At 40.9% G+C, this 27,727-nt stretch overlaps 1 protein-coding gene across 1 annotated transcript; it reads right to left on the reverse strand.

Moving 5' to 3' along the window:
* Positions 1 to 853: 853 nt before the first annotated feature.
* DCUN1D5 (defective in cullin neddylation 1 domain containing 5) lies at positions 854 to 26,769 on the reverse strand. Its single transcript, XM_081952008.1, has 8 exons — positions 26,328 to 26,769; positions 20,411 to 20,502; positions 18,576 to 18,646; positions 17,230 to 17,321; positions 14,713 to 14,821; positions 14,526 to 14,630; positions 14,035 to 14,137; positions 854 to 2,958 (listed from the first exon to the last, which is right to left on the reverse strand). The coding sequence occupies exons 1-8, from the start codon at positions 26,402 to 26,404 to the stop codon at positions 2,903 to 2,905; spliced, it is 705 nt and encodes a 234-aa protein (XP_081808134.1). The 5' UTR covers positions 26,405 to 26,769; the 3' UTR covers positions 854 to 2,902.
* Positions 26,770 to 27,727: the final 958 nt, after the last annotated feature.

Genomic DNA, 27,727 nt, shown 5'->3' on the forward strand with positions numbered 1-27,727 from the left:
GACATTATTTATGTAACTGCAATGTACCCTGGATGTGTGTTAGTTTTAAAAATTATACATTGCATTGCCTGATTTTCACATTTATACCTTTATTTCCATTAAATTTTAACCTTTGCTTTCATAATTTTATTTCTACTTTGCCCTGTGTATTACTGTGCTACATTGTTCCAGCAGCTTATTTTTAACAGATACTCAAAATCTGAGTTTTATTAACTTAATACAAAATTTGACCAGAGTATCTTAAAATATTTCAGAGATGAGACTGCAACAGGAGACAGGTATTTCTCAAAGAAACAGATGTTAGAAATTTCTTGAGTTTCAAGCAATTTCATCTGCTGATTTTGAAAGAGAAGGAAATATATTTTCTTAATGGGCTTCCATTTACCAGTTTCCATTCTCTTGTAAAAATGAATTATAAAGTAAAAAGCATTCATTGTATTTTTAATTAGCACACCACAACTTATTATAAGAAGTGATAAAACCTGAGAAGCAATTCATAGCAATCTGGTATCATTGTAAGAAACAGATGATATAAATGGATTAACTTTATTAGATTACCTTGTTCCTACAGACCTTGTAATTTGGATTTTCAAAAGATGTTCTCTTTATATTATTTGTATCTTCCCGATTTGCATTTTTCAACTTGAAAACCCAAGATTTTATAAAGCAGAGCTTGGGAAACTGGATGCCAGGAGCAAATCCTCATTCCTTTGCATATTTTTCTGACATAAGTTCAATAGATACCCGCCTGGCTATGCCCACATTAGGGTAGGGATCTACTGATACCTCTTTATGGCAGAAAGGTAGTAGTAGTAGTAGTAATAAATACATGATTCACTCACAAATGCACATCTCTAGATTGAAATTTTATTCCCCATCTACATCAGAGAATGAAAACAAGCACTATTTCACTTGGGGAAACAACAATATCAGCGCCAAATCTGGCTGCAACCCACACCCAAGGTATTTGTCCATTTTGAAAAGATTGGTTCAACATAACTCATCCTAACCATTAGTTGTTCGACAGTAAGGCTTATATCAAGTATTCAGGTTGTGAATATTAAACACATCAGGCAATCAATCTCTTCACCTGCCTTATTAAGGCATTTGAAAACCATCTTCGTCTCTGCTGTGCTCATCTAATCATTGAATTTATTTTTTGCTGTCCACCTGTAACGTATTTAGTGTCTAACCCGTAGAAATCATGAAATACTTTGTGTTGGCCAGTTATGTCCTTGGGTTAGAAATGCTGCACCCTGGAAAATAAAGAAGCTGGAAGCACCATCTACTTCAATTTATCTGACTCCCGCAACAGCTATGTCTAAGTCTACAGTATGACTTCCTAAAAAAAGGTTTGGCATCAATCAGAAGTGGATTTCAGCACATCCACCAAAAAGCTCCCGGATAGATCAGATATGTTCATATATAGGGCTATGGGAAACATTTCTGAAGCATCGTGGGATACTTATTAAGAAAAGCAACTGAGCCAGATCAGCACGTCTGAGGTATTTGATGTACTTCCTCCTGCAACTTCAAACTGCCTTTTTCTTTTGCAGACAGCCAAAAAACAGCACTCTCATTGATGTTATATCATCCCATGGAAATCTGCAGCTAACACACAATTCCAAATGCTGTCTAACATCTCCCAGCATCAGAAAGATTCTTAAGGGCTGTTAATGACCAATAATATTTTTTTTTAAAAATGAAAATACTTAGAATGCACCATATAGACAAGAGATTATATCTTGTTCTACCTGAATCTGATTATACTGTGCACAATGCATTTTCATTATCCTGAGATAGATACTACCATGTTTTTACCTGGTATGGTAAGCTAGGAGGACTATATCATATCACACAGGTGGATCTCACAATTCTGCTATGGAAGAAGGTCTACATTTTTCCTGACTATTCATCCAATTGCCTACTAGCGGTTCTCCTACATATAATTTGTTTCACAAAACGAAGTTAAAGTCTTGTAAACATTTATATTTACTTAAACTTAGTCATCTGAGTAGCCCTTGGGTGTTAATCAGTTTTTGATAGCTGGCTATATATCATGTAAAGTAGTGCAACTCTTCCTAATTTTAGAATGTGTATACCTGAAAAATAGGATAATAAAAACATATTCTCCATATTTGGACATGGGAGGAGAATCGCAATAGTTTATTCTCAGCGTAATGCACATCAGAGGATCTAGCTTAATTTTCCTATTAAGATGTAGACCTATATATAATAATTAAACACAAATGACATTTCAAGTTCTACAATTGTTTTGTCGAAGGCATCTTCCTAGTGCTTCTAAGGAAAACAAAAACAGGCCACCATGAATGTTCTGCTAGAAACCAAAACTAAAAAGTAGTAGGATTTGCTGATAAATTAATAAAGGCTTTATCTCCACGAAGATGTTCAGTTATGGCACAAGTGATAGAGGTGTTTGCAAAGCACCAGCCAAGGCTTAAGGTTAATCACCCTTTCTAAAGGCATTCATTCCACAAGAACCAACCAACCTACCAAATTCTTATTCTACCGTATTACAATTGTAACTTACATCTGGAATTCAGCCACTCATATTGGACATTTCTGATGCATTCAACGTTTTTTTTTTTTTTGGTTTGGAGTATAGGACCCACAGTCATATCCTTCACGTTTTAAGACTGTTACAAATCTGAATCTTTATTGTTCTGAAATGATAGAAACTTAAGACAAAAACCTCCAATTTTCAGTCTCAGAAGTGTGTGGTTCAATGCCCTTTTCATGTGTAACAAGGCTTCCTTTAAAAATAAAAGGAAAAAAAAACGACTAAAGTTCATAAGGATGTGAACGCAATCCTTGGTTTTGAATCAATGTTTGTAGATTTTGGGCATCGCAAGATCCAGCATTCTCTTCACCGCTGCTCTTGCTATGATGCTTGGCGATCCTTTTGCCATTCCACAAATTCATCAAGAAGAACAGGCCCTGGGAGGGAGAAATGGCAATTACAAACTGCAGTACTTCAGAGGAAATTCAGATTTTCTGGCAGTGGCAAAGACAACATATTCCACAATGGATGATCAATCATTCTTTTAATTAATTTGTTGTGCTTTTAAGCCACTTCATTTTGACTCTAAGACCTAGGAGTTCTGTAAACAAACAAGAAAGCAATCTACTATCGTTATAACCTTAGGCAAGACATTTTTTTTTAAGCTGATGCTGAAAATTAAGAATTTTTTGACACAGTTTTGTGATTTATAGGCAGGCCTAATGAAGAAACGTGTCCTAACATACAATTTAGACTTTTCTTCCCTTGTGACTAAGACATATTCTTTGCATTTTTGCAAAGCCATACAATGTTAGCTGAAAATATGCTGATATATAACTGTTTTATTTTTAAAAAAGAAACAGCTGAAGCAGAAGGCAACACAGGAAAAGAATTCTTGAAACAATGTTCTACACTGTACTACTCCAGAGAGAAAGCATGGAAAATAGACATTGATGACAATACTAACCAAACTTAATTGACTCTACTTCATGTTATTTGCCAATATATAGTACACTGCAACTACATTGCCAGCCTGTTGCTACTGGTAGCAGAGATATTTTTTTAAATACTAGGGTTGGAAAAATGTTGGTTTTTTATTTTTTATTTTAAGCAGAGATAAAGCTAATACTTCTATTTATGGAAGAAATAGGAACACAATGAATCTTCTTCTGTTTCCCAATTCTTACTGCTAAAAATGAACCCTAGCCCAATTTATCCACTTCGGAATTAGGCCCATTTGTATTGGATCTTCCATTAGTAAATGTTCAGAATGGCAACTATTTATTTTGATTACAAGCTGACATATATGGCCTCCTGTGATCAGAGACTGCTAACCTTTCTGACTTTTTCCCTCCTTCTACAAATAGTGACAGGTAGTAATATTTTTTTGTAGAATGACTGTTGGCTTACCTGAACGGTTGTTCTCTGGGCGCTACGGGAGAGTCCAAGCATGGGTTAAATACAGTCCATCTGCCCTAAGACTGAGTAGATTTTTCTTTAACCATGCCTCCTTTGCGTCATTGAGGTCAGTTTAAAAACGAAGGTCTTATCCGCTGCAGGACGCCCTACGGAATTCTAACCGTGACAAGGATTCTTGGACACCTAGTTAAACCCTGGGCGGGTTTGGACTCTCCCGCAGTGCCCAGAAAATGACCGTTCAGTTAAACCAATGTTCATTCTCCTGTGCGCTGCTTGGAGAGTCCAAGCATGGGACGTACCCAAGCTATTGTGTCCCAGGGAGGGAAGAGTTAGTGTCCAAATTATCCGGAGCCGAGGCAACTTTCTGCAAAGCACGTCTTCCAAAGAAGGCTTCGGCTGAGGTAAAGGTGTCAATTCTGTAATTTGTAATGAACGCAGTGGGGGACGCCCACGTAGCTGCTCTGCAAATGTCAATGATGGACGCTTGGGTCGCCCATGCTGCTGTAGTGGCGGCACTCCTTGTGGAGTGTGCCGTCACCCGACCTGGCACGGCCCTGCCCTGATGTTCATAGGCCATCTTGATGCAGGCCCGTAGCCAACGTCCAATGGTTAAAGATGCGATCTTGCAGCCCAGCGACCCAGGCTCAAATGACACAAAAAAGGACTCAGAGTGTCTAAATTCCGTAGTCCTCCTAACATAAATGCAAACAGCTCACCTAACGTCTAACTTATGCCAAGTACGCTCCCTGGGATGCGTAGGTCTAGGGCAAATGTTGGGGAGAACCACTTCCCGGGCTATGTGGAAGTGAGTGTTCACTTTGGGAATAAAGGTGGGGTCGAGTCTCAAGATTAGTATGGATTATACACAGTTCCTCTCTGATTGAGAGAGCCACAAGCTCTGAGACCCTCCTAGCAGCCGTAATTGCCACTAGAAAGGCAGTCTTAAAAGTCAAATGGCGAAGACTCGCAGTCCGAATCGGCTCGAAAGGCGCGCTCGTCAGGGCCCGCAGAACAAACGGCAAATTCCAGGAAGGATATCGGTGTATAGTCTGAGGACGGATATTGGCCACGCCCTTCATGAAACTCTTGACCTGAGGGTGTTGACTCAGGGGAGGGACTGCATCTTGAAGTGCTTGTTGGCCAGATGTGATTCAGGCGCCTCAAGTCCAAGATGGCCCTCCACCCCCTGAGCTTTTCGGGACCAGGAAAAGAATGGAATAGAATCCCTGCTTTTCCTGATCCCTCGATACGGGTTCTATGGCCCTTATTTGCAGAAGGTGACGAATCTCCGCCTGCATGAGAGATCTCTTCATGGGATTTTGGGGGGTTGGGCAGCAGATGAACTTCCGCTGGGGAAAGGATAGAAACTCTAGGACTAGGCCCCTTCTGATCATGTTGAGGGCCCAAGAGTTCGAGGTGATCTCCTCCCATTTATGGGCATACAGTTGCAGTCGGCCGCCTAATGGAGGAACCTGTTGGTGGTCACTTGTTATGTCGGAATTGGTGGGAGTTGGAACTGCCACGGAAGGGCTTCCGAAAGGAAGTCTGCCATTGCCTACCATGGGACCCAAATGAGTTTCCATCCTGGTTCCTGTCCCCTGCCTGGGAATAGGACCTCTGGTAGGAGAAGGAAGAAGAAGAAGAGGCCTGTGTGGGCTCTTGTGCTTGAAAGCTCTATTTCCTGAATGAGCTCGAGCCCTTCCGCTCATTCTTCTTCTGGGTAGACGGAAGGATCTTGCGTTTGTCCTTCGTCTCTATCACCAACTTATCTAAGGCCTCCCCAAAAAGTTGACCACCCTTGAAGGGGGCGGAAGCCAACTTCCACTTGGCCTTCATATCCGCCTGTCAGTGGCGAAGCCATAGCAGACGGCACAAGGTCACATTGGACGCCAACGCTTGAGAAGTAAATTTTGCCGCGTTCAGCGAAGCATCGGCCACATATTCTACAGTGGTGATAATTTTGCTGATGTCATGGCGCCATCGAGACCCTTCCACAGGTTTAGATCTAAGCTGGTGCAGCCAGAGGAGAGAGGCCCTGGTAAAGAAGGATGCCAGGTGGATGCCCTGATTGCCCAGGCGGCCACCTGATGCGTTTTATGACAGGCTTTCTTCGACCTCTTTTCCTCCGCCTTAAGACCTTCTAGAAGCCATTTGTCTGAAATGGTATAATATTTCCTGCCAAGGCAGGGGGTTGGACTAGAAGACCTCCAAGGTCCCTTCCAACTCTGCTATTGTATTATTGTATAAGGTCCGCCAGCAGCGCTGAATTAAAAGTTAATGAGACTACCGGAGCATCTACCTCCGGCAATTTCATGATGTCGTCCATTCTGGCCTCTACTGAATCTAAGTTTTTGTCTCCCTCACTCGGGTTGGCCAGAGTACCAGGCTGTGCCCACTGGCATTGGACAACATCCATAAAAAGATCAGGAACTGGAATCAATTCCTGAGTTGGGGCATTCTCCTTAAATAGACCTTCCTTGGGGTCCTGAGAGGTAGTGGGAAAGGTCTTATCCTTGGGCTTGGTCCCTAACTTGGTGGAGGCCTTAGCCTTGTGTAAGATAGCCTTGAATAAGAACGGTTTAAATAGGTCGGTGAAGGTGGGTTTATCGGGAGGAAGATCTTCATCCTCCGATAACTCAAATTCCTCCGCCCCCTCCTCCTCCATCAGAGACAGACTCCTCTGTGGCAACCTAGGTGCTAGGAGAAGCCGGGGCAGTCCCTGTCCTGAACTGGATGTGGTCGTGACTTGGAAGAACCAGAGGCTCGAGCACCCTTCTGGCAGATCTCCTTGGCTATATCCTGTGAGATGGCTATGGCAATAACTTCCCTCATCTCTGCAGACAAGGCAGGCCCCTTGTCTTCTTTAGGCCGGGCCCTAGAAGATGCAGACCTGCTTTTAGCCCTGCTCGAATGTGTGTCCTCCTCCTGAGTGAGGAAATATTGAAAGGGCTCTGGTCCCTCCCTAATGGAAGAACCAGGGGAGTCAGGGTATCCCCAGGAGGCCGTGGGTGAAGGATCCCATGACACCTCCTCAACCACTGATGGGGAGCTATCACCCTGAGGAGATCTGGGCTCTGCTTCCCCTATCTGATCAATAGATAGGTCAGGCAAGGGGGGCCCTCTGCTCGGGTGATCTGGACTGCCCTCCTGCTTTCCCCGCAAGTTTTTCAATGGGCTTGTGCCTCAGGGAATCCTCCCTGGAGGTGATTTTACTTCCCAAAGGTCCCTGGGATTCCTTCCCTGTGGTGCCTATCCGTCCCTTCCCCCCTTGTGATGGAGGATCTGGCCTACTGCGTTTCGAAGAGGGCTCTGCCATCTCCTCCTGTGCCGCCAAACCTCCGTCAGCCATGGTGACTTGCAGATCAATATGGAGTCCTCATGATGGAGAGAAGAGGCTGTAGCAGTAGTGTGGCACTAGGCGCGGGCCGACCGGCTCCGCTGCGCCTGCATATCAACAATGATAGGGGTGTGACTAAGTAGCCAAAACTCCGAAGGCTGCACTCAGTGGTCCCTGACTGTGCTGCAGGGAAGAAGACCTTGCCGGCACCCCGGACAAGGTCAAAGGCTCCCTGGCGGCGATCTGCGGCTGAGGGGCTTTAGCACGAAGACTCGGTGGTTTTTTGAGCCTTCCAATGACGATCCGGTAGGAAAAGACACTTAAAATGGCCACCTCCGCGCGCCGCCACTGAGCCGAACGCCTCACTTTGCAGCTTCAGAAAGCGTGCAAAATGCTTTCAAAATGGTCACCATGCTTGTCGGGCTGAGGAGAAACTGCCAAAACCGCCGGTGCTCTAAATGAGCATCTGGAGGTTATAGAAGGAAAAAAGCAGCTGGGAAACAGACAGGAAGCCTCCTGCCGCCTCCGTGCTTGCCGGCAGCCGCCGGACAGGCACCTCCACTATTCCACATGCTGTGTGCGACCGGCAGCTCCACAGAGCCCTGACAGCCACATCAGCAAGTTCGGAATCAATGGAATCTTCTTATACAACCTAATCTATGCTGTGCAACGAATCTATACAAAAATAACAAAATCTAAATTCACTGTGTTCTATTTGGAGAGTCCAGTCTATCTGGTCTAGAACTGAGGAGCTCCCTAAATTTAGTCTTAACAGGCGGACTGAGTTTTTAAACTGGCCTCAATGAGACAAAGGAGGTGTGGTTAAAGAAAAATCTACTCAGTCCTAGGGCAGATAGATTGTATTTAACCCATGCTTGGTCTCTCCAAGCAGCGCACAGGAGAACAGCCTTGCAACAAGATTTATCAGGAAAACAAAAAGGCTGAAGACAAGGTATATGCTAAAACTGCAGCAAGTCAGCTTGCAGAATAAGAGCTACAGAGAGGAACGCTCTATAATAAAATTTATAAAATGAATGTTCTCTTTGCAGGAAGACTCTTGAGCCACTTATTCCTCCAACAAACCCAAGGTAAGATAGAAAACAGCAAGCACTTTGATACTATACTCTTCAGTTAAAGATTTATTTCACTTGAAATTTGAGAAGAAATTCATTCTCTCTTCATGCTTTTCCTTAGGAAAAAATATATATAATTATTTGTCTATCTCTATCCACCTGCTCCAACCAAAACCTACAAAAATGTAGATTATTAAGAAGGTGGTGTGTTTTTAATTAAATATCTTAAATGAAATGGAATACAGGTAGTTCTTGATTTACAACTATACCTGGGCTGAGCATTATGACTAAGTTGTGGGGGTTGTTAAGCAGTCCACAATGAGACCACATCCAAATTTTATTAGTTTTGTGGCAGTTGTTCAGTGAATGGTGTGGTTGTGAAGCAAACACGACAGTCATTAAGGATGTTGGCTGAACCCATTTTTACCAATAGCCATTTTTTTTCCTGGAAGTAAATGCTGGAAATTGACACACAAATCATGGTCTCGGGATTCTGCAAACAGACATAGTTGGTTGCTGAGTGCCAAAATGCAATCATGTGATTGCAGGCGTGTGAGGACGGATGGGTGGCCAGGATTAGGACGGGATTTCAATAGGTTTGGGGTATAATTAGAAATGCTGCTTTAATCTACAAAAGTCATATCTAGTTTATCTTCCAGGTATCTTCAGGACCACCTCTTCTAGGTGGAAGTAATCTAATCAGCATGCTTTCTTGCTTATTTCTTCATTTAGCACGTGACAAAAATGTTAAAAAGCATATCACAGTACATTCTCAACCAGCAAATATGAAACAATTTACTCTACTTAGTGTGCTGTTCCTGATGCATATCAGTTAAAAGGACAGAAGGCCTGTTGCTCTAGGCGACATCTAAAGTCTAGGTGGCATCTACTTTGAGAACTTTCCAGAAAGTTACTAAATCAGGACCTTTTAATTGTAATTTATTGCTATATAGCATAGATTGCTTGTCATGGTTATCCCTATTTTTTTAAAATCCTATTAATATGATTTCTTCTGGTTTTATTGACTGGATTGTATTATGATTTTGATTTATTTATACTGTAAACTACCAGTTGATTCAAATCAGCAGTATAGAAATATAATAAATAATACATACACACACATGCAGCTATTAAAAACCAAGACATGTGCAGAGTAATGCATATGTATACATTTAAAGTTTTTATCATCTGAAGGAAGGCAACAAGGACTTGTTAAATATCATAGAAACATCTTTGAAAAGGAAATGGTAGAGGTGATGTAGCAAAACAAATAACAGTCCCACATATCAATCCACAATATTATCTAGTCATGAAACACAAGCAGGCAAAGTCCCATAATTCAGGAACATTCAATTCATATACTATCCTAGTAGTTACTCAATATTGTGTTGGGAATGCCATTGTTTTTGACTGATTCATACAGATACAAAAAATCAATTAAACTAGACTTTTGCAATTTTATATACCCTGAAGCACCATAGAAATGAATGTGTTCAATAAGTAGAAAGCTCCAAAAGGAGATTAAAATGAGATGTTATTGTGAATGCATGACAGTAGTTTGGTTCAGGCCTTGCTGAAGCTGAAACGCAAGTAGGCCATAAGAATGTGACCTTTAACATAGTGCCTGCATAAGAATGTGACCTTTAACTTACATAGGATGTTTGCTGACCACAATATTTAACTAACCGTTTATCTAGCTTAGCATAGCGTTTGTATAGGTTGTTGGTTAACTGCAAATATCTAACTGTGTATACGATGCACTATTAGGCGATGTTTTTGAAAACCCCTTAACTGCTACATACCTATTAATTGTTTTCTTGTGGAAAATTGCTGAATGTACTTCTTTGTATGTGTCCACTCCCCCGCCTTAAAGAAACTGCTTAATAAAAGGGTCTGTGCAGAACATGTCAGGAGGAATGTAGCCATACATCCTCCAAGCACTCTGTGCTTGCCTACCTCGAGCTAACTCTTTGTGTGGTGTCTTAATTTGCGGCCTTCGTCCACGTGTGGACCCTCCAAATTCCCGGTGAGGACCGGGGCTCGTTCTCCCACCCAAGGGAGAACCCTGAAGGCCCAGACAGGCGAATCCGGACTCGAGTGTGTCGCGACCCTTGCAGCGACATGTTATATCAGATTAAATTTATTCTTAAGGCAACCTGCATAATTATATTCTCCCTATTGTAGAAAACTGAAGAAGTTTAAGAGTATCTTTAATTATAAATAGCAATAGCATTTAGATTTCTATACTGCTTCACGGGGCTTCACAGGCCTTTCTAAGAGGTTTACAGAGTCAGCCTATTGCCCCCAACAATCTGGGTCCTCATTTTACTGACCTTGGAAGGATGGAAGGCTGAGTCCACCTTGAGCCAGTCAGAATCGAGCTGCTGAACTGCTTGCAGCTGTCAGGCAGCAACAGTAGCCTGCAGTACTGCATTCTAACCACTGTGCCACCGGGGCTCTTATGTAGGTATAAATCAGGGGTGAAATTCAGCAGGTTCTGGAGAACCAGAAGTGGAAATTTTGAGTAGTTCGGAGAATCGGCAAATACCACCTCTGGCTGGCCCCAGAGTGGGGAGGGAATGGAGATTTTGCAACATCCTTCCCCCAGGAGTGGGGAGGGAATGGGGATTTTGCAACATCCTTCCCCCAGGAGTGGGGAGGGAATGGAGATTTTGCAACATCCTTCCCCCAGGAGTGGGGAGGGAATGGAGATTTTGCAGTATCCTTCCCCCAGGAGTGGGGAGGGAATGGAGATTTTGCAACATCCTTCCTCCAGGAGTGGGGAGGGAATGGAGATTTTGCAACATCCTTCCCCCAGGAGTGGGGAGGGAATGGAGATTTTGCAGTATCCTTCCCCCAGGAGTGGGGAGGGAATGGAGATTTTGCAACATCCTTCCCCCAGGAGTGGGGAGGGAATGGAGATTTTGCAACATCCTTCCCCCAGGAGTGGGGAGGGAATGGAGATTTTGCAGTATCCTTCCCCCAGGAGTGGGGAGGGAATGGAGATTTTGCAACATCCTTCCCCCAGGAGTGGGGAGGGGATGGAGATTTTGCAGTATCCTTCCCCCAGGAGTGGGGAGGGAATGGAGATTTTGCAGTATCCTTCCCCCGGGAGTGGCGAGGGAATGGAGATTTTGCAACATCCTTCCCCCAGGAGTGGGGAGGGAATGGAGATTTTGCAGTATCCTTCCCCCGGGAGAGGGGAGGGAATGGAGATTTTGCAACATCCTTCCCCCAGGAGTGGGGTGGGAATGGAGATTTTGCAACATCCTTCCCCCAGGAGTGGGGAGGGAATGGAGATTTTGCAGTATCCTTCCCCCAGGAGTGGGGAGGGAATGGAGATTTTGCAGTATCCTTCCCCCAGGAGTGGGGAGGGAATGGAGATTTTGCAACATCCTTCCCCCAGGAGTGGGGAGGGAATGGAGATTTTGCAGTATCCTTCCCCCAGGAGTGGGGAGGGAATGGAGATTTTGCAGTATCCTTCCCCCAGGAGTGGGGAGGGAATGGAGATTTTGCAACATCCTTCCCCCAGGAGTGGGGAGGGAATGGAGATTTTGCAACATCCTTCCCCCAGGAGTGGGGAGGGAATGGAGATTTTGCAGTATCCTTCCCCCGGGAGAGGGGAGGGAATGGAGATTTTGCAACATCCTTCCCCCAGGAGTGGGGAGGGAATGGAGATTTTGCAACATCCTTCCCCCAGGAGTGGGGAGGGAATGGAGATTTTGCAACATCCTTCCCCCAGGAGTGGGGAGGGAATGGAGATTTTGCAACATCCTTCCCCCAGGAGTGGGGAGGGAATGGGGATTTTGCAGTATCCTTCCCCTACCATGCCTACCCAGCCACGCCCACAGGACCGGTAGTAAAAAAAATTTGAATTTCACCACTGTTATAAATATATACCTATATATATCAAAACATGCTGACCAGCACATATGAAACATTTTTGTCTAATAACAATGTTAACTGGGTCGGATGCTATTATTTTTATATCTGATTCCAACACTGTATCCCTCTAGAGCAGGGGTGGGGAACTGTGGCTCTTTTGCGACTTGTGGACTTCAACTCCCAGAATTCCTGAGGCAGCTATGTTGGTTCTGGAATTCTGGGAGTTGAAGTCCACAAGTCGCAAAAGAGCCACAGTTCCCCACCCCTGCTCTAGAGGATCTAAATAATATCAAGTACAATATTGTATTAATCTGAAAGAAATGTTGTGTTCCAAGCTCAAACAATAATTAGGAGTATTCCAAGAATGAAATAAAACTTGGATCTCTGGGGAAGCATCACTTTGTGTTCTCACTGTTTTGAGTATTGCAATTTAGTTGTTATTTGGAGGTTTGTGACAGGGCTGCTATGTATCATATTTTACCCAGGCTAAGCAGTACAATTTATTGGCTTATACTGCACCTATTGATGAGGGAAAGAAGTTTTAAATATTATTTATTTTTATTTATTTTATTTCTTAGATTTTTAGACCGCCCCCTCTCCCAAAAAGGGACTCGGGGCGGTGAGAAGACAGAAGCAGTACGTCACAAAGCCAAACAAAAGAAGGTTGATTATAGCTGCATCTTTCACCTCTTACACCTGCCTTACCACCCTTACCTTTTTAAGTTTGCTATGGCTGGTGGCCTCCTTCTGTGTTGTATTGTATTTCACTTTGTAGACATACAATACAATGCTGTATGTGTCAAATACTAGTTTCAGTGAAACACAACTGTCACTAATGTTGCCGAGATAGTTATGTTTTTTAGTAAAATATTGGAACTGGTTGACTTCTTAAATATATGTGCAAGTTATACTTTGTGTCTGCATGTTTTCACATTGTCATAAAGTTATTAATCAAATGTGACTCATTTAAGCATCAGTAGTTATCTTATTTTATGCAGCCTGCAACCATTCCTAGTGCCAGCAAAAATAGTAGGAAAATAAAATTCAGTGGCTCTGTAGAGTTGAATTTGGCAAGAATGGTAAATTTAAAAAATGAGGACGCAAACAAACCCAGTAGTGCTTACAACATCAACCAAGACAATGGCTTCTTTGAAGAAAAGAAAAAATCAAAACATTAAGAAAAAAACTTGTAGGTAAGATGTACTAACTGAAAAAAAAATCATTAAAATATTTATCTGGTTTTCTTAGTCTGTAATCTGTTGGGTTCATTTAAGGACAATAATCTTCTTTTTTTCTATTGGGTGCTACTGGTTATAATAAGCATCTAATTTAGATTTTTCAGTGGGGAAAAAAGTTATATTTTCATAGCTCATTTTTAAATTTACAGAACTTATTCAGCAGTAAGCAACATTCCGCATGGAATATCACTGTTTGTGTGGCCCTGGGTAAAAATAGAAGAGCAACAATTGGTCCTGAGTTATCATTCTGTCTCATGGGAAAACCTCTAAAATTTCAGAGTTGTTTTTCGAAAGGTACACTGAAAACAGTTAAGCTGCGGCAATTTTTGTTCCCACTAACATGCTATAGCAAAGTCTTTTGGTGTAACATTACAAGCAGGGGTGTTTCGTTCCAAGCTTGAAATTAAACATACGTCAAACAAACCTCTACCCAAACCTCCTATTCATGGTTTTTTTTTTTGTTTTCATATGAATGTTACTCTTTCAATCTCTTTAAAACTCTAATGGAAACTGAAACTTGCAACTGGAACCCTAAACAAATAATGAGCATAAAATACTCACATGCCCCATCTTCATCGTAATTGCTAAGATCCGCATGGACAGTTCTACTGAATTCTAACACATTGTACCACTGATCTTTGTTAATTACTTTGTATTTTGACTGCTGCAGAAAAATAAGAAATGTTATCATTTGATATACCGGGCCATACATTACAAGTATTATATACTTTTAAAAGGTAACAGTCTACAGTGTATCAAGAAATGCTTGAAGAAAAAGCAAGTTTCCATGTGAATTTAATCTAAATCTATTTAAAATAAATTTCCATTTTAAACTGCCAACTATCATTGCCTTTATTTTGAAAGAGATATTTGGCAGAGAATGTACTAAAAATGCATAGATTTGCTCTGAAATACAAAATGTGTGTTGAAAATCTAAAATCATAAAAATTAAAAAAAACATAAAAATTTGCAGAGGACAGTTAGCATATAATGTGTGAAGGTGGATTAAAACATTAACATAGTTTGATTTTTTCCCCCTAATGCATTCCTACCTCCAAGTATTGGTAAAACACTGAAAACAGTGGCCATGTCCTTCCAAGAAGAAGTGCTAACATAGATTTCGCTGTGTCAATATCAAGACTTCGCTGATCTTTATCCTATATGGGTTCAAAAAAAGTGCAATTTAGAAAATGTATAAATGCACAATTAAATCATTATTTTCTTAGATGATTCACTTACCCTTGCAAAGTCAAATGCATATCTGTAGATATTCTTAAATGTTGAAATGTCATTCAGTTGGGATCGCAAAAAATCAAATTTACTTTGAAGCTTTTCTGTACCGTCACATCTTAAATTAAAAAGTAAAATAGTTATATGTCAAATATTTGGGGAGAGGAAATGCGTGTAGGTATGATTGAATATACTGGCTATTAGACTCCAGGGGTCTCAAGCCCTTGACTCCCCAAGTCATTTTCTACAGTCTACAATGTCTCTAATCTTATCTTATCTGCTTGTACATTAAATCAGAAATTCTCTATTGTTTAGTACATTTCAACATATTATTTCTGAATTTTGAGCACTTCTCAAAAGACAAAATGAAAATGAAAGGAATGAATTCTCTAATTATGATCTGGATTTTATGTACTGTATTAGATGTGTGGCTAACCAGGGATAGGGCTAAGGTTTTTTTTTAAAATTTAACAAATTTATGTTTAATGGCAGTCTGTGATACTCCTCGTTTTTTAAATTTTTGTCTCAACAGACCCTTTTGCTTTAGTGTATGAGAAGACTTCAGCATTCAGGCCCTGCTTTCTGTCTTTTTTCAGATTCAAGGAAATAATAATTAATCAAATACAGAAAATGGGAGCATTTCCCCATGTATGTAATCATTCTCCCTTTCTGTTTATTAAAATTGGCAATTTAATGGTAGCTTTTAGAGGAGATCTGAAGGTTACATCCAAGACACGGGGGGAGGGGGTAACACGATTAAAAATGTAAAAGACATAATTTAAAAAAAATAAAAAATAAAGTTGTTTCAAAAATTCAAATGCTTTCATTGTATCAATGGATAGCTTGAGAATAAACTTGGGAAACTGCTCTATTCAGAACACCATAACAAGTACAAGAGCTTCATGATCCCAGTATCTAGCCAGAAATGGCTAATGGATTCTACCCTGCAGCCTTCAGTACCCTAGATTAACTATAACACCAACAATAAAAGATACTCTTGCTCCAACTGATGAGGTTACCTAGTTAGGATAATGAAACGTCTGCAAGAAAACAAATGAGCTCAGAGAGCACCAAGGACCCCTCATTTCAACCCTGCTACAAACATTCGCCTTTATAGATATGAATATGATGTGACTATTCACAGCTCACCACTTTGTTTTAGAATTTTGAAGCTAATTTGGTTCTATTTCTGTCTCTTCTTTCCTTTTTGGTTGGAAAACACCCAGCCAATCAGGGGAGGAGGGGGAGATCAAGAACAAATTTGGCTTCAGATTGAACCCGATCCAGATCCCCAGAACCTTCAGACACTGGGACAAAACCAGAGACAGTGTCACTTGGACAACCAGGGGCCAAGATATATAACTGAGTTGTACCGATGATACTGCACTCCATGCTGATGGATGAACTCCCCCCGCAGCTCCATATAGATGTTCAAAAGGAAAGGGGAGAGCTATGTCACAAAATAGGGTCTCAGAACCAGAATACTCTCCCACTATAATACTAACTAAAACTGGATTCAAATGAAGGAGAATCACCATAAAAGAGTGTCTGTCCCTCCCACTACACTGGTGCAGGTGGTTATCGTTGTCACTGCGTGACAGGTCAAGATCAAGGCAGGCTACAATTGATGCATTACCCCATCCTAAAGCTGACAGCAACATGACCCATTGGGTCATCCCTTCAGAGCTACTTCCTTACCTAGACGGGGAAACACAATGATCAAGGACAAAAAAGCAGTGGAAGCGTGAGCAACGTCTGACTGCTTGCCAGCTTACGGTGGGTTCATGGCCCCCTCACAGAGAATGGTGCAAGAGGGCTTACCTGACTCCGTGGCTTCTAGAGTTCTGGACTGGGAATGGTCTACTGAATTTCTGGGTAGCAGCATGGCAGCACTATAGTGACCACAAATTTGCCAAATTTCAATCCCACAGGAGTCATAGATCCAGGATTTTGGGATGCCTTCTCTAAATTAACCTGTTTGAAGTATCTTGCTTCAAATATTATTGCCCTATGATGTACTTTTTTACTCAGGCTACAGACGGGAGAATTTTAGTAGTATACAGCGGCAGAAAGGCTAATCATGCGCAGAAACACATCTGAACCATTCTGAGAATTCAGCAGAAGTAAATTGATTTTGACCACAGGGAAACACCTGATTGGGCTATGCAGATTCGAGCATAAAATGTTCTTTGCAGTACACAAAGAGGCTCACATAGTCTCTGCCTATATGTCTTTAAATAAACGGTGTTCTCTGGGGATAGCATAATTACCTGCTCAAAGGAGTTGCACAAAGGTACTGTATATACACCTCGACGGATGCTCTGAAGCATCTTTGTGTGCTCAAATCTGAAGCACTGCACAGCTCAAGAACATGAGCCGTCACAAGCTAGTATCTTCAGATTAAATTGAAAGATGTAACGTACACGCAAAGTTAAATCATATTTGCAGTACTTTGTTAAATGAAAATGTGCGTATGTATCAAAATATTTTGACATATCAAAGAGAACTTAAAATAGAAGTTCTTACTGTAATGAGGTCATTCCTTTTAGCCACTCTTCTTTTGTAAAAAAACCCATGCTTTCAGCCTCTAGTTTCCAGGCTAAAACTAGCATAATAATCTGTAAAGGAATAAAAGTGGGCTCAGAGACGAAAAAAAAAATCAAAATTTACAAGAAACATTTTTTTTAAACAGTGGTTGGCCGCAAAAGTTGTTCATCAGTCCAAATTGCTACTTTTTTTCAAATGTGTCGGGGCTACAACTCTCAGGACCTTGCTGACGACTAAATTTCCATTTCTATTTACTTTATTAGTTTATCTACTTAATCCAGTTTGCACATCGCTTGGCTCCCAATGACTGTGGATGGTTCACCAAAAATAGGTAAAAGAATAAAACGGTAAAAACATAACAAAAGTAGAAGTTGGCAAAACCAGGCAGCCGCAAACACCCACCCACTTCTTGACGGGAACTACACCCACCTTAAGCAAAAGAGACAGGTCTTCAAGGCTTCCCAAACGCAAGAAGAGGATAGCCTCATCTGAAGCCTTTATAAGAAATTGTACCAAAACCTTTCTTGCTCTGCCCTCCATAGCATTAAAATGTTCTCCCTAATTGCTTGTTGCAGGAAAGCCACCACTGCAGGAAGTGCCTGATCCTACCTTTTGAAAAACCTTTCCAGAACATCTCCATTGTTTTAGAATGTCATACCCCCAGAAATGCACCAGAGATGCATCAGGCACCGTCCTTTTGGAGTTATCAAAACAATTCATCAAAGCAAATAAAATACTACAAATACTTTTGGTGCCAACAAAACAATACTACTGATTGATACCAATCGATAGTAGGTTTTAGGTGGCCAACATTTTTTTTTTTGTTCCTCGATGGTGTGCTACTTTTGATTTTTATCTGGTGCTTGGAGAGCTATCAAAGATCTTTTCCTATAATCGTAAGAAAGGCTCCACTGAACCATGCAATATTAAAATGATAAAAAATGTGCCCTCGACTAGGCAGCTGCAGTAGCTGCAACTCTTTAAAATACCTGCGTCTTTTTTTTAGGGTCATGCAGCTAGCTGCTCACTAGACCAGAATCCCAAGGAAAGGTATACCTTCGCATACTTTTGACTTTGGAAAAAATATAAAAACATAGGGGTATTATATAGGAAGTAGTTTCAGCACTTTCAGATCTGCCCATGCCCAAATGTATTAAGAAATTGATTCCAGTTGTAAAACTGAAATAGTTAAAAAAAAAACCACAACTTTTTAAAGTTTGTAATTTGCTAATTTGTGACAGTAAAATTAAGAAAGAGCAGAAAACACAATGTAACCAAAGAATGGACAATACTTAAAAAAATATATTAGCTATTTTGTGGCTTACGTTTTCAGGTTCAACACCAATATCTTCACAGAATTTTTCCATTCCTTCAGGTCCTACAACTTCATCATCACCTTCGAAGGAAAAAAAAAGGCATACACTATATGAATTTATACTTGCCTCACTCAATGGCCTATCATAGCCAAAGCTGGAGTAAGATGGGAAAAAACAGAGAGAAGCAGCAGACTGTACTCATGAGTCATTTCAGAGTTGCATACAGTTTCCTAATTACACCATATTCCAGAAGTTTTACTGAGATCAGTTTCTGCCGTCCAATGTTCAGTTCCAGTTTTGAATGATTAATTTGCATTACAAAAGAATACATAAGGTATGCTCATACATATATGTGTGCATTTGAAGCAGACTCTAGATTTGCCCATCTCTATATAACAGGAGACGTATGATGTTCATACAATTATAAAGAAGGACTGATAATCATTTAAGGATTTCAGCATCAGATTAGCATTTTTTCTATGAATATAGAAAGATGGAAAAAATCTAAAGGGTTTTTGCAGTGCATCTGTTTATGTAACAAGTACTCATTCATTTGGCAAACAAAATATTTTTTAAAAAAATTGCAGTTCATAGTGCAACTGAATATATCTTTCTCTTTCTCTTTACAAATCCAGGTTTCTGCAGCATTACATTTTTCTGACATAACGAATGGTTTTCTGGTGTGACTTGGTATTCCTGCTGTCCTGGGTAAATAAATAATAAATAATCTCATACCACTGGATCTTAATGGGTTTAATTTTGACCAGTCACTGTTTCTCAACCCAACTCGCTTTTCTGAGAGGATGAAATGCTTTGTATCCATGTTTATTTGGCTTCATAAAAATAAATTATTCCTCTGTTTTAGCTGGTAGGCATACCTAGGCTGATGAGGATGCTCTATGTCAGTGTTTCTCAAACTTGGCGACTTTAAGTCCTGTGGACTTCAACTCCCAGAATTCCCCAGCCAGCATAGCTGGCTGGGGGATTCTGGGAGTTGAAGTCCACAGGACTTAAAGTCACCAAGTTTGAGAAACACTGCTCTATGTACTAAACTACAGTTTGCTCAAATGAGATTTGTTGAATAAGCAACCCTTAGTGTGGATCATATATTTCGTTAAGCCATAAATATTAGTTTTCAAGCTTCCATGGATAGATTTATACCATTCACCTACCCAGAACCAAACAAATCAGAATATTCAGCTTAAAAATTATCATATAGCTCAATACGTGAACAGAATTTCACACCTGAGAAATTCCTGTGCATGTTCATTTCTCTAACCAGAGAACACTCTTTCTTTTACAATGCAAGTACTCCTCGACTTACAACAGTTCATTTAGTGACCCGTTCAGTTACAAGAGCACTGAAAAAAAGTGACTTATGACTGTGTTCAACACTTACAACTGTTGCAATATCCCCATAGTCACGTGATCCAAATTCAGATGCTTGGCAACTGGTTCACATTTATGATGGTTGCAGTTTCCTGGGGTCATGGGATCACTTTTTGTGACCTTCTTAGAAGCAGAGTCAATGGGAAAGCCAGATTCACTTAACAACGGTGTTACTAACTTGACAACTGCAGTGATTCACTTAACAACCGAGGAACGAAAGATCGTAAAATGAGGCAAAATCCACTTAACAAATGTTTCACTTAGCGACAAAAATTTTGGGCTCAATTGTGATCGTAAGTCAAGGGCTACCTCTAGTGTGGTGACGACACCAGTCATGTTATATTGGAATATTTTTAAACAAATGGTTAGTTTCACCTTAAAGAGGATTTAAGCAGAGCGCAGTCTTAGTATTACTAAGCACCAGTAATTGCATTAATCATGTATTAATTACATACCTGTATATTCATAAAACCAAGCCAGGCACTTCTTGCTTGAAAAATGCTCCTCACCACTTATCACTTTATTGGAAGCTGCTGACCTGCAATAACTTAAATACATATTTAAAAAGATGTTGGTAAACTTGCTGTTACTTCAAAAAATCCCCAATTATGGCTTATTAATAGATAACATCTAGAAAATACTTAAATTTGCAGCTTTAATTTATTACTTTTACATATTTTCTAGGGAGCAAACTATACTTTCTTTCGAAGTACAAAAGTGATGTCTTTTTTCCCTTTTCTGGATATTCTCACAACCCATTCTAAAGTTTAAAGAATTAACCAGCTACGCAACAGACCAAGATTTAGTTGTTTTATTCTGTCAATTTTTTTCAATCACTAATTTGCAAAACATCTTGCCATTATAATATACATTTATACTTCAGAAATAAAGGCTCCTCACAAAACTCTTTGACATCAGTTTCAATACCTCTTGCATGGAACAAATGGACTCCACTTATAGTAGATGATCCTAAAGGTAACAGTGGCCCAAAGCAAGCCACATAGGCTTTTCCAGATATATCTATCATCAATGTGAACTGGGCCAAGAAACCTACCAGCAATGCAACTCCTGCAATACAATCATTATTCTGCTAATCTGTAGGTAAATGGCTGCATTCTATGACACAGCTGCAACTCAGTGATTCCTGTGTAAATTGCAGTAGTTTAACTGAGAAATGACAAAGAAATAAATAAGCCTCTGGACCATGCAAGGATGCAACTGGAATACCAAACAAAGATTCTGAAAGGATTTTAGGTCACAGCTGCTATCTCCTGCTCCACAAGGAACCATGCGTCCAAGAAAACCTCATATTACATATCTACTTCGGCAAAAATCAATTGTATTAGAATACATGGAAGGGTTCATGGATTCTGTACCAATCAAAGCTCTGTCTTGCTGCAGTTAACTCCAAATCTACTGCCTCATTCATTCTCTTATAGCCTCCAGGATAAAGACCTAAAACTAGACATAGCCAGCATGTTATGAGACGTAACTGCAACATAATGAATAATCTCTCCACTGGGTTGGTTTAGATATTAAATAAAATGGGCAATGGAGCTAAATCTTTTGAGCAGCTTCCACTGGAAGCTCAAGGTGAAACTCTCTATCAAAACTGATTAGAAACACATTAAGAAATGAGCAAAACCGCTATAGGACTAAGGTTTGATACCCAAGCCATACTGATGGTTCAAAATTATACCAAAGATGATGATACTGAATGCTAAGAGTAGCTGATGCAGTTTCCCTCCCATCCCCAGGTATAAACCCAAAGGGAACAAATCCAGACCATTTCATCTAGGAACTTGCATACTTAACTCCAACCAACTCATCCACCTTATTAAAAAGGGTATCTGCCAGAAATTATTTAGGGCAACCTAGTGAATGATGGCTTGAGAAGAAGTTACACTACCATCTTTTTCAAGGCTGGTGTGATCTCCTTCCTCAAGAAGACATTTATCCTCTGTATCAATATCTTAATTCCTTTTCTGGCCACATATATCAGGCAGGAAGAGCACTGATCTAATTTGCAGGCACCTGAGCTCATCCCACAGAGGAACCCGTATGCTTCCTCATGAGGTAGAGGCTTGAAGGAATCCCAGATGACCTTGCAAGATGTTAGGCCTGACATCTCATGAGATCATGCCCATGGCAAGATGTTTTGATAATTATTCCATTTTTAAATACATTAGTATAAAAGTAAATTCTATCAAATTCAAGAGGTCTTAACATTTCAACTTGACGACGTTTTCCTTATTGTGATAGATGAGTCATATTTTAAAGGCCATGTAATAATATGTGCCCGTCTACAGAAAGTAATGTTTACTATAACTGAAAGCCTATTCTAGATGACATTCAACATTCATACCCAGAACTAAAAATATAAGCCAAAATTGTACTGTACTGAACTGTCACAGTTGGGAAACATCTAAACATTTGATCTATTATGTTTCGAGCCTCAGAAGCTCTCAGACAAATTGGAATTGATTCAAGGAAAGGCTAAAAGACAATTGCTAAGAAACTATGTGCTAAATCCTATGAAAAACTGAGAAAAATGGGCACATCCACCTCTCAGAAAAATAATGGGGTGATGCAATTTGTTGTTTACTGTGGCAGAATGCAATACCACAATAAGGATCTTAAGTAATAGGAAGCAGATTCCAATTAAGGAAACCATCCTGCAGTAAAAGAAGTAGAATGAATTGAGTAGTGAAATTGCATTAGATGTGTTCAACCTAAGGGTGGACTGGAGAATTCTGTCAGGACTCTTTAATTTGTATTCCTACACAAAGTAGAGACTGGATGTAATCTTATACATGACACTTAGCAGCTGTAAAGGCAAGCAATTAGAAAGATAATTGAATGCATTTAATTCATTTTACCTGCCCTTGAGTGATTCAGTATTTACTATGCTTGTAATACAAAACTGAGGGCAAGTGCTGCTACCATTTAAAACTCTGGCAATTGTAGCTCATATATATTCATTTATATTGTAGTCTTCACAGTATGTTAAGCTACTTACAAAATGGCTGCTATAATAAATGATAAAACACATTGTTTATTATACATAAACCTGGGAAAGGTTGCTTCTTTTTCTCTTCTTTCTACCTATTCTTTATTCTCTAATCTTTTGATGAACATTTCCCAAAAAAAGAGCACAAACATCTTTCATTTCTTAAAGAACATCTAACTACCTGAAATAACATGTGCTATTTTTCTTTCTATAATGATTTTTAGCAAGTTGCAGAAAGCTATTTTCTTCTACTTTAAACCACTACACTAACTGATTTCATTTCATCTCTTTTTCAAGAAATCTAAGTAGCAATAGACTAAAATGAAGTGCAATTTCATATGGAGAATGTCATGGCTCCATCTGCAATCTCAGGTGTTACTATTTCAAGGCATCCTTTTCCATTAGAACTAGATCTGAAGCATCTGTCAGACTATTAAATAGGATGTTTGTTCAATAGATAATACTATCTTTAGTCCAATATATACACTTTCACTATTGATTGCAGCAAGTTTAAAGTCTGCAATTCTAGAGCTATGGTCCACATAACAGTTTAGTTGGTATTCAAGGAACAGGTAGAATATGTTTGAGATTCTAACAACACAATTCTATCCATGTATATTTAGAAGTCTGTCACGCTGAATTTAACAGTATTTGCACTTCTAAATAAGTAGCAGCTTCAGGAGAGCAAAGGAAGAGAACAGTATAGTTACCTTGCCTTTTTATAGTAGACTGAAAAAGCTGTGGTTAGACTTGGGGGCCAATGTTTATAGTTCTGAACAGAATTCAACTTTTACATTAATTATCAATCAATTTGCAAACATTTCTGCAAATATATCCAATAAATTATATTTTTTAAATAAAACACTGATTCATTACCACACAATATATAAGCAGAGAAACTACGAAAGAGATGTATCAATGTATTCCTTTCTAGCGTAAACTTTTAAGATGTTATGACAAAATCCACGCTTTAGCTATCATTTTCATATAATTTGTCTCTAATAGTGTTAAAAAGATGAAGTCTGTACAAAAATTTATACATTTGATGGAGTGTAATTCTTTAGGCACTTTCATTATATCTTGACTTGTACTTGAAAAATAATGGGTACAGAATAATCGAGGTAAATGAACATCTTAACTTTTTCTGTTCAATTATGTCAGATTTTCAGAAACTGGCTGGACAATTCTTGGCAAGGTTTTTTTTCCAAAAGTGGTTTGCCTTCTTCCTAGAGCTAAAAAAATGTGACCAACCCAAGATCACCCAGCTGGATTTGTGCCCAAGGCAGAACTAGAAATCTCCCAGTTTCTATTCTGATGCCTTAGCCACTATACCAAGCTGCCTCTCTGCAACAGAGTAAAAACATAAAAAAGCACATAAGATTAATCAACCCACCCCAAGATGGATGTCCCTAAGCAACTGACTAAGATTTTTTAAAAACCCTAGTAGAATATCATTGCTTTAACAATTTTATGTAAGGGATGGTACTTCATGAACCTGGGGACTGGGCAAAGAATTCCAAAGTGCTGGGAGGCACATCACAGTGCCCAATATTAAATCCTGAAAGGTCTGTACTTATCAAGACAGAAAATTTAAAGTTAAGATATAGTGAAATCTGTCTGGCCTTCATTCAGTTTATATGACAACTTGCTTCTCCAACCATCTAGCAAAAATCAAAATATGCACACATACACTTTTCAGAGTGGATGGCATATAAATTTATTGTATTGTGTATGTGTATGGTGTTTTATATATATCTAAAATATTACACACATACATAATATAATAAATTTAATATAATTAATTAGCATATTCAAATCCCAGTAAGGGTATGGCTAGCTGATGAGAGCTAAATAGCTTGAAATAGATCTATACTAGTCTCCCTTTATTTATTTATTAGCACAAATACAACACACACACACACACACACACACACATACATACATATATATATATATATATATATATATATAGAGAGAGAGAGAGAGAGAGAGAGTACATACATATCTATGTATGTATAAGTTTGTGTCTGTGTGTATACATGTACACATACACACATACAGATATGTTTATGTATAAATGAAATCAGCTGAAGCTGAAATTACACTATTTCCTAACCAGCCTCCTTACAAACGTGTTGGGCTGCAACTCCCATCATCATAAGGCAACATGTTCTATTTTATCCTGTCCATAGGCACCTGGAGAAGGATAAGCAGGGGAAGAGCAAATAACACATGCAACGTGATGTCAGCAAGCAAATTACATAATTTATATACTTGACTGGATGCAATTTCATCCTTCATATAATAATAACAGATGCTGTTATTTTAACACCATGTGCTTTGTTGTAGATGCCATGGTAGGCTCTTGGTTGAGGGAGATGACTTTACTACTCTTCATTACAAATCACTCAAGGATTTTAAAATCACTAGTGCAGACCAAGCAGACTAGGAGCTGAGGAAGGCCTCTTGAAACATTAGTCATTGTGCAGAGCAGCTCTCCCCTACCTGGATGCTCCCCAGGATGTTCACAATTTCAGCTCCCATACAACCCAGCCAAGCAAGGCATTGAATTCTTGCTAATGGGGTAAACTGGGAGACAGCACTAAGGGAGAAAGTTGCTACAAGATCACCAGTGAACCTACCAACCCCTTCAGGCAAGAGCAGTAAGAAGGGGAGAAAAAAAAAGTCACCCTAAGACAGTAATGGCGAACCTTTTCGGCACTGAGTGCCCAAACTGGAACGTGCATGCTGGAGCGCCAGAAACCCGAAGACCAGTTGCCCTGCATGCACATGCTTGTTTTTTGGCCATTTTCTGGGCTGTTTTCAGGCCATTTTTCAGGCATGCCGGAAACCACGCGTGCCCACAGAGAGGACTCTGCATGCCATCTCTGGCACACATGCCATAGGTTCGCCATCACGACCCTAAGAAACATGCAATTTTGGCCAAGAAAGTATGGAAAAACACACTTCCTAAGAGAGTAGGAGAGAGAAAAAGACCATGGATGGATGAGAGGAAGCAATTAGCTGAAAGGCAGATTCAATGGTGTGTGTGTGTGTGTGTGTGTGTGTGTGTGTGTGGTGGGGGGTTGATGGCTGCAACTGACATCTCCATCCTCTCTTACCTGTCTCAGAAAAAAGAGGACAAGCCATTGTGGGGGTGTGGGGACGGGAGGAACCCCCCCTCCTCAAATCAGAGGGGATCAAAAAAAGAAGAAAGGCTCTGGTCGCCTCCTCCTCCCCCCTTAGGAGGGTCTCTGAATCCGCCTCCCCCGTAAAGGAGAATCCCCCCCCCAACCCTCCCTTGACCCGCTTGGGCGGCCCCAGAGCCACAGAAGGGCCTGTCCCGCCGGCAGATCCGGTACCTGGTGATTTTACATTTCTTGAGGCCAGACTCGTCGCCCGCCTGCCCCGAAGATTTGCGTTTTTTTTTCACGGGCATCTCCTCTGTTCACCGTAGAGCGCAGCGAGCGGGAGACGAGGGGAGCCAGGCCCTCCAGCGTGCCCCCCCCTCCACTTCCCGGGTGATGAGAGCGACCGCCGCCGCCTCTTCCGTCCTCGGCTGTTGCTGCCGCCGCGCAGCGCTTCAGTTCTCCGGCCCCTTGCCTTTTCCCTCGGCTCGGCTGATGCTGCTACCGCCGGGGTGCCGCCAGGGCGAGCGCGGGATGGGGTGTCACACGGACCGTTCGGCACGGAGGTAGAAAGCAGCGGCGGCGGCGGGGAAAAAGCCGGCAAGGCGCAGAGGAGTCGCGAGCGCGTTGCGCCGCCCTGACACGAAGAGGCGGGAGCAGGAAGTGACAGCGACGCGCCTCCGCCGCCGCCCCCTTCGACTGGCACCCGCTTGCCCCGCCTCCTCCAGGGCGGAGCTAAGAGACGGCGCCTACGCGGGGATTAGCCCCGCCTTTCGGGAGCGTTTTCGCGCGTCACTGGAAAGAGGTTGTGACGTGATTGGAGGCGGCCGAGGAGGGGGGGGGCGTCAATTTCTCCCTGGGGTGGTTTGTGTGAACCTGTAATCAGGGCTTTCCCCAGACGGGCGTGATCAGGCATTGTCCCGCCTAATTCGGCAGAGGTCTTTTCGGAAGACAAAGGGAACTACAGTTAGTTCTCGATTTACAGCAGGGGTCCCCAAACTTGGCAACTTTTAAGACTGGTGGACTTCAACTCCCAGAGTTCTCCAGCTATGCTGGCTGGAGAATTCTGGGAGTTGAAGTCCACCAGTCTTAAAAGTTGCCATGTTTCAAGACCTCTGATTTACAGTATTACCCGTCAAAGTTAATGGGGGCTGAAAAAAAGGACCATTTTTTCACTCTTCCAATCATTGCAGCATCCCCATGGACACGTGATTTGCATTTGGATGCTTGACAACTGAACGCACATTTACTTCCAGGGTTGTGCGATCCCCTTTTGTGAATTTCTGACTGGCAAACTCAATGGGGAAACCAGATTCCCTCAACCGTGTTACTAATTTAACTGTCGTCATTCACTTAACAAATGTGTCCAGAAAAGTCATACATTTGTGCAAAACTCACTTAGCCACATAAGTTTTGGGCTCATTTGTGGTCCTAGATTGAGGAATACTTGTATTCCCAGCTACTGGTTGGGTTTTCATCTCATGCCCAGCCATGGTTAGCGTGTTTGGCTTATTTCTAACTAATCTATACTTTGCTGAGCCTGCAAAAATTAAGTTATGGTTTAAATAGTTGGGGGTCAAAGTTTGTAAACCATATGATGGTGAAGCTGAATCCCATTGATAGCATTGTTGCTT

This window comes from Natrix helvetica (assembly GCF_964273705.1).
Source record: "Natrix helvetica genome assembly, chromosome: 4".
Taxonomy (NCBI): Eukaryota; Metazoa; Chordata; class Lepidosauria; order Squamata; family Natricidae; genus Natrix; species Natrix helvetica.

Excerpts from the sequence above, each read along its gene's own strand:
- DCUN1D5 (XM_081952008.1), bottom strand. The coding sequence starts at position 26,404 with ATGCCCGTGAAAAAAAAACGCAAATCTTCGGGGCAGGCGGGCGACGAG. Across the intron at positions 20,503-26,327 it reads AAGAAATGTAAAATCACCAG|TTATTGCAGGTCAGCAGCTT; the intron begins GTACCGGATCTG and ends TATGTATTTAAG. Across the intron at positions 14,631-14,712 it reads ATGCATTTGACTTTGCAAGG|GATAAAGATCAGCGAAGTCT; the intron begins GTAAGTGAATCA and ends GAACCCATATAG.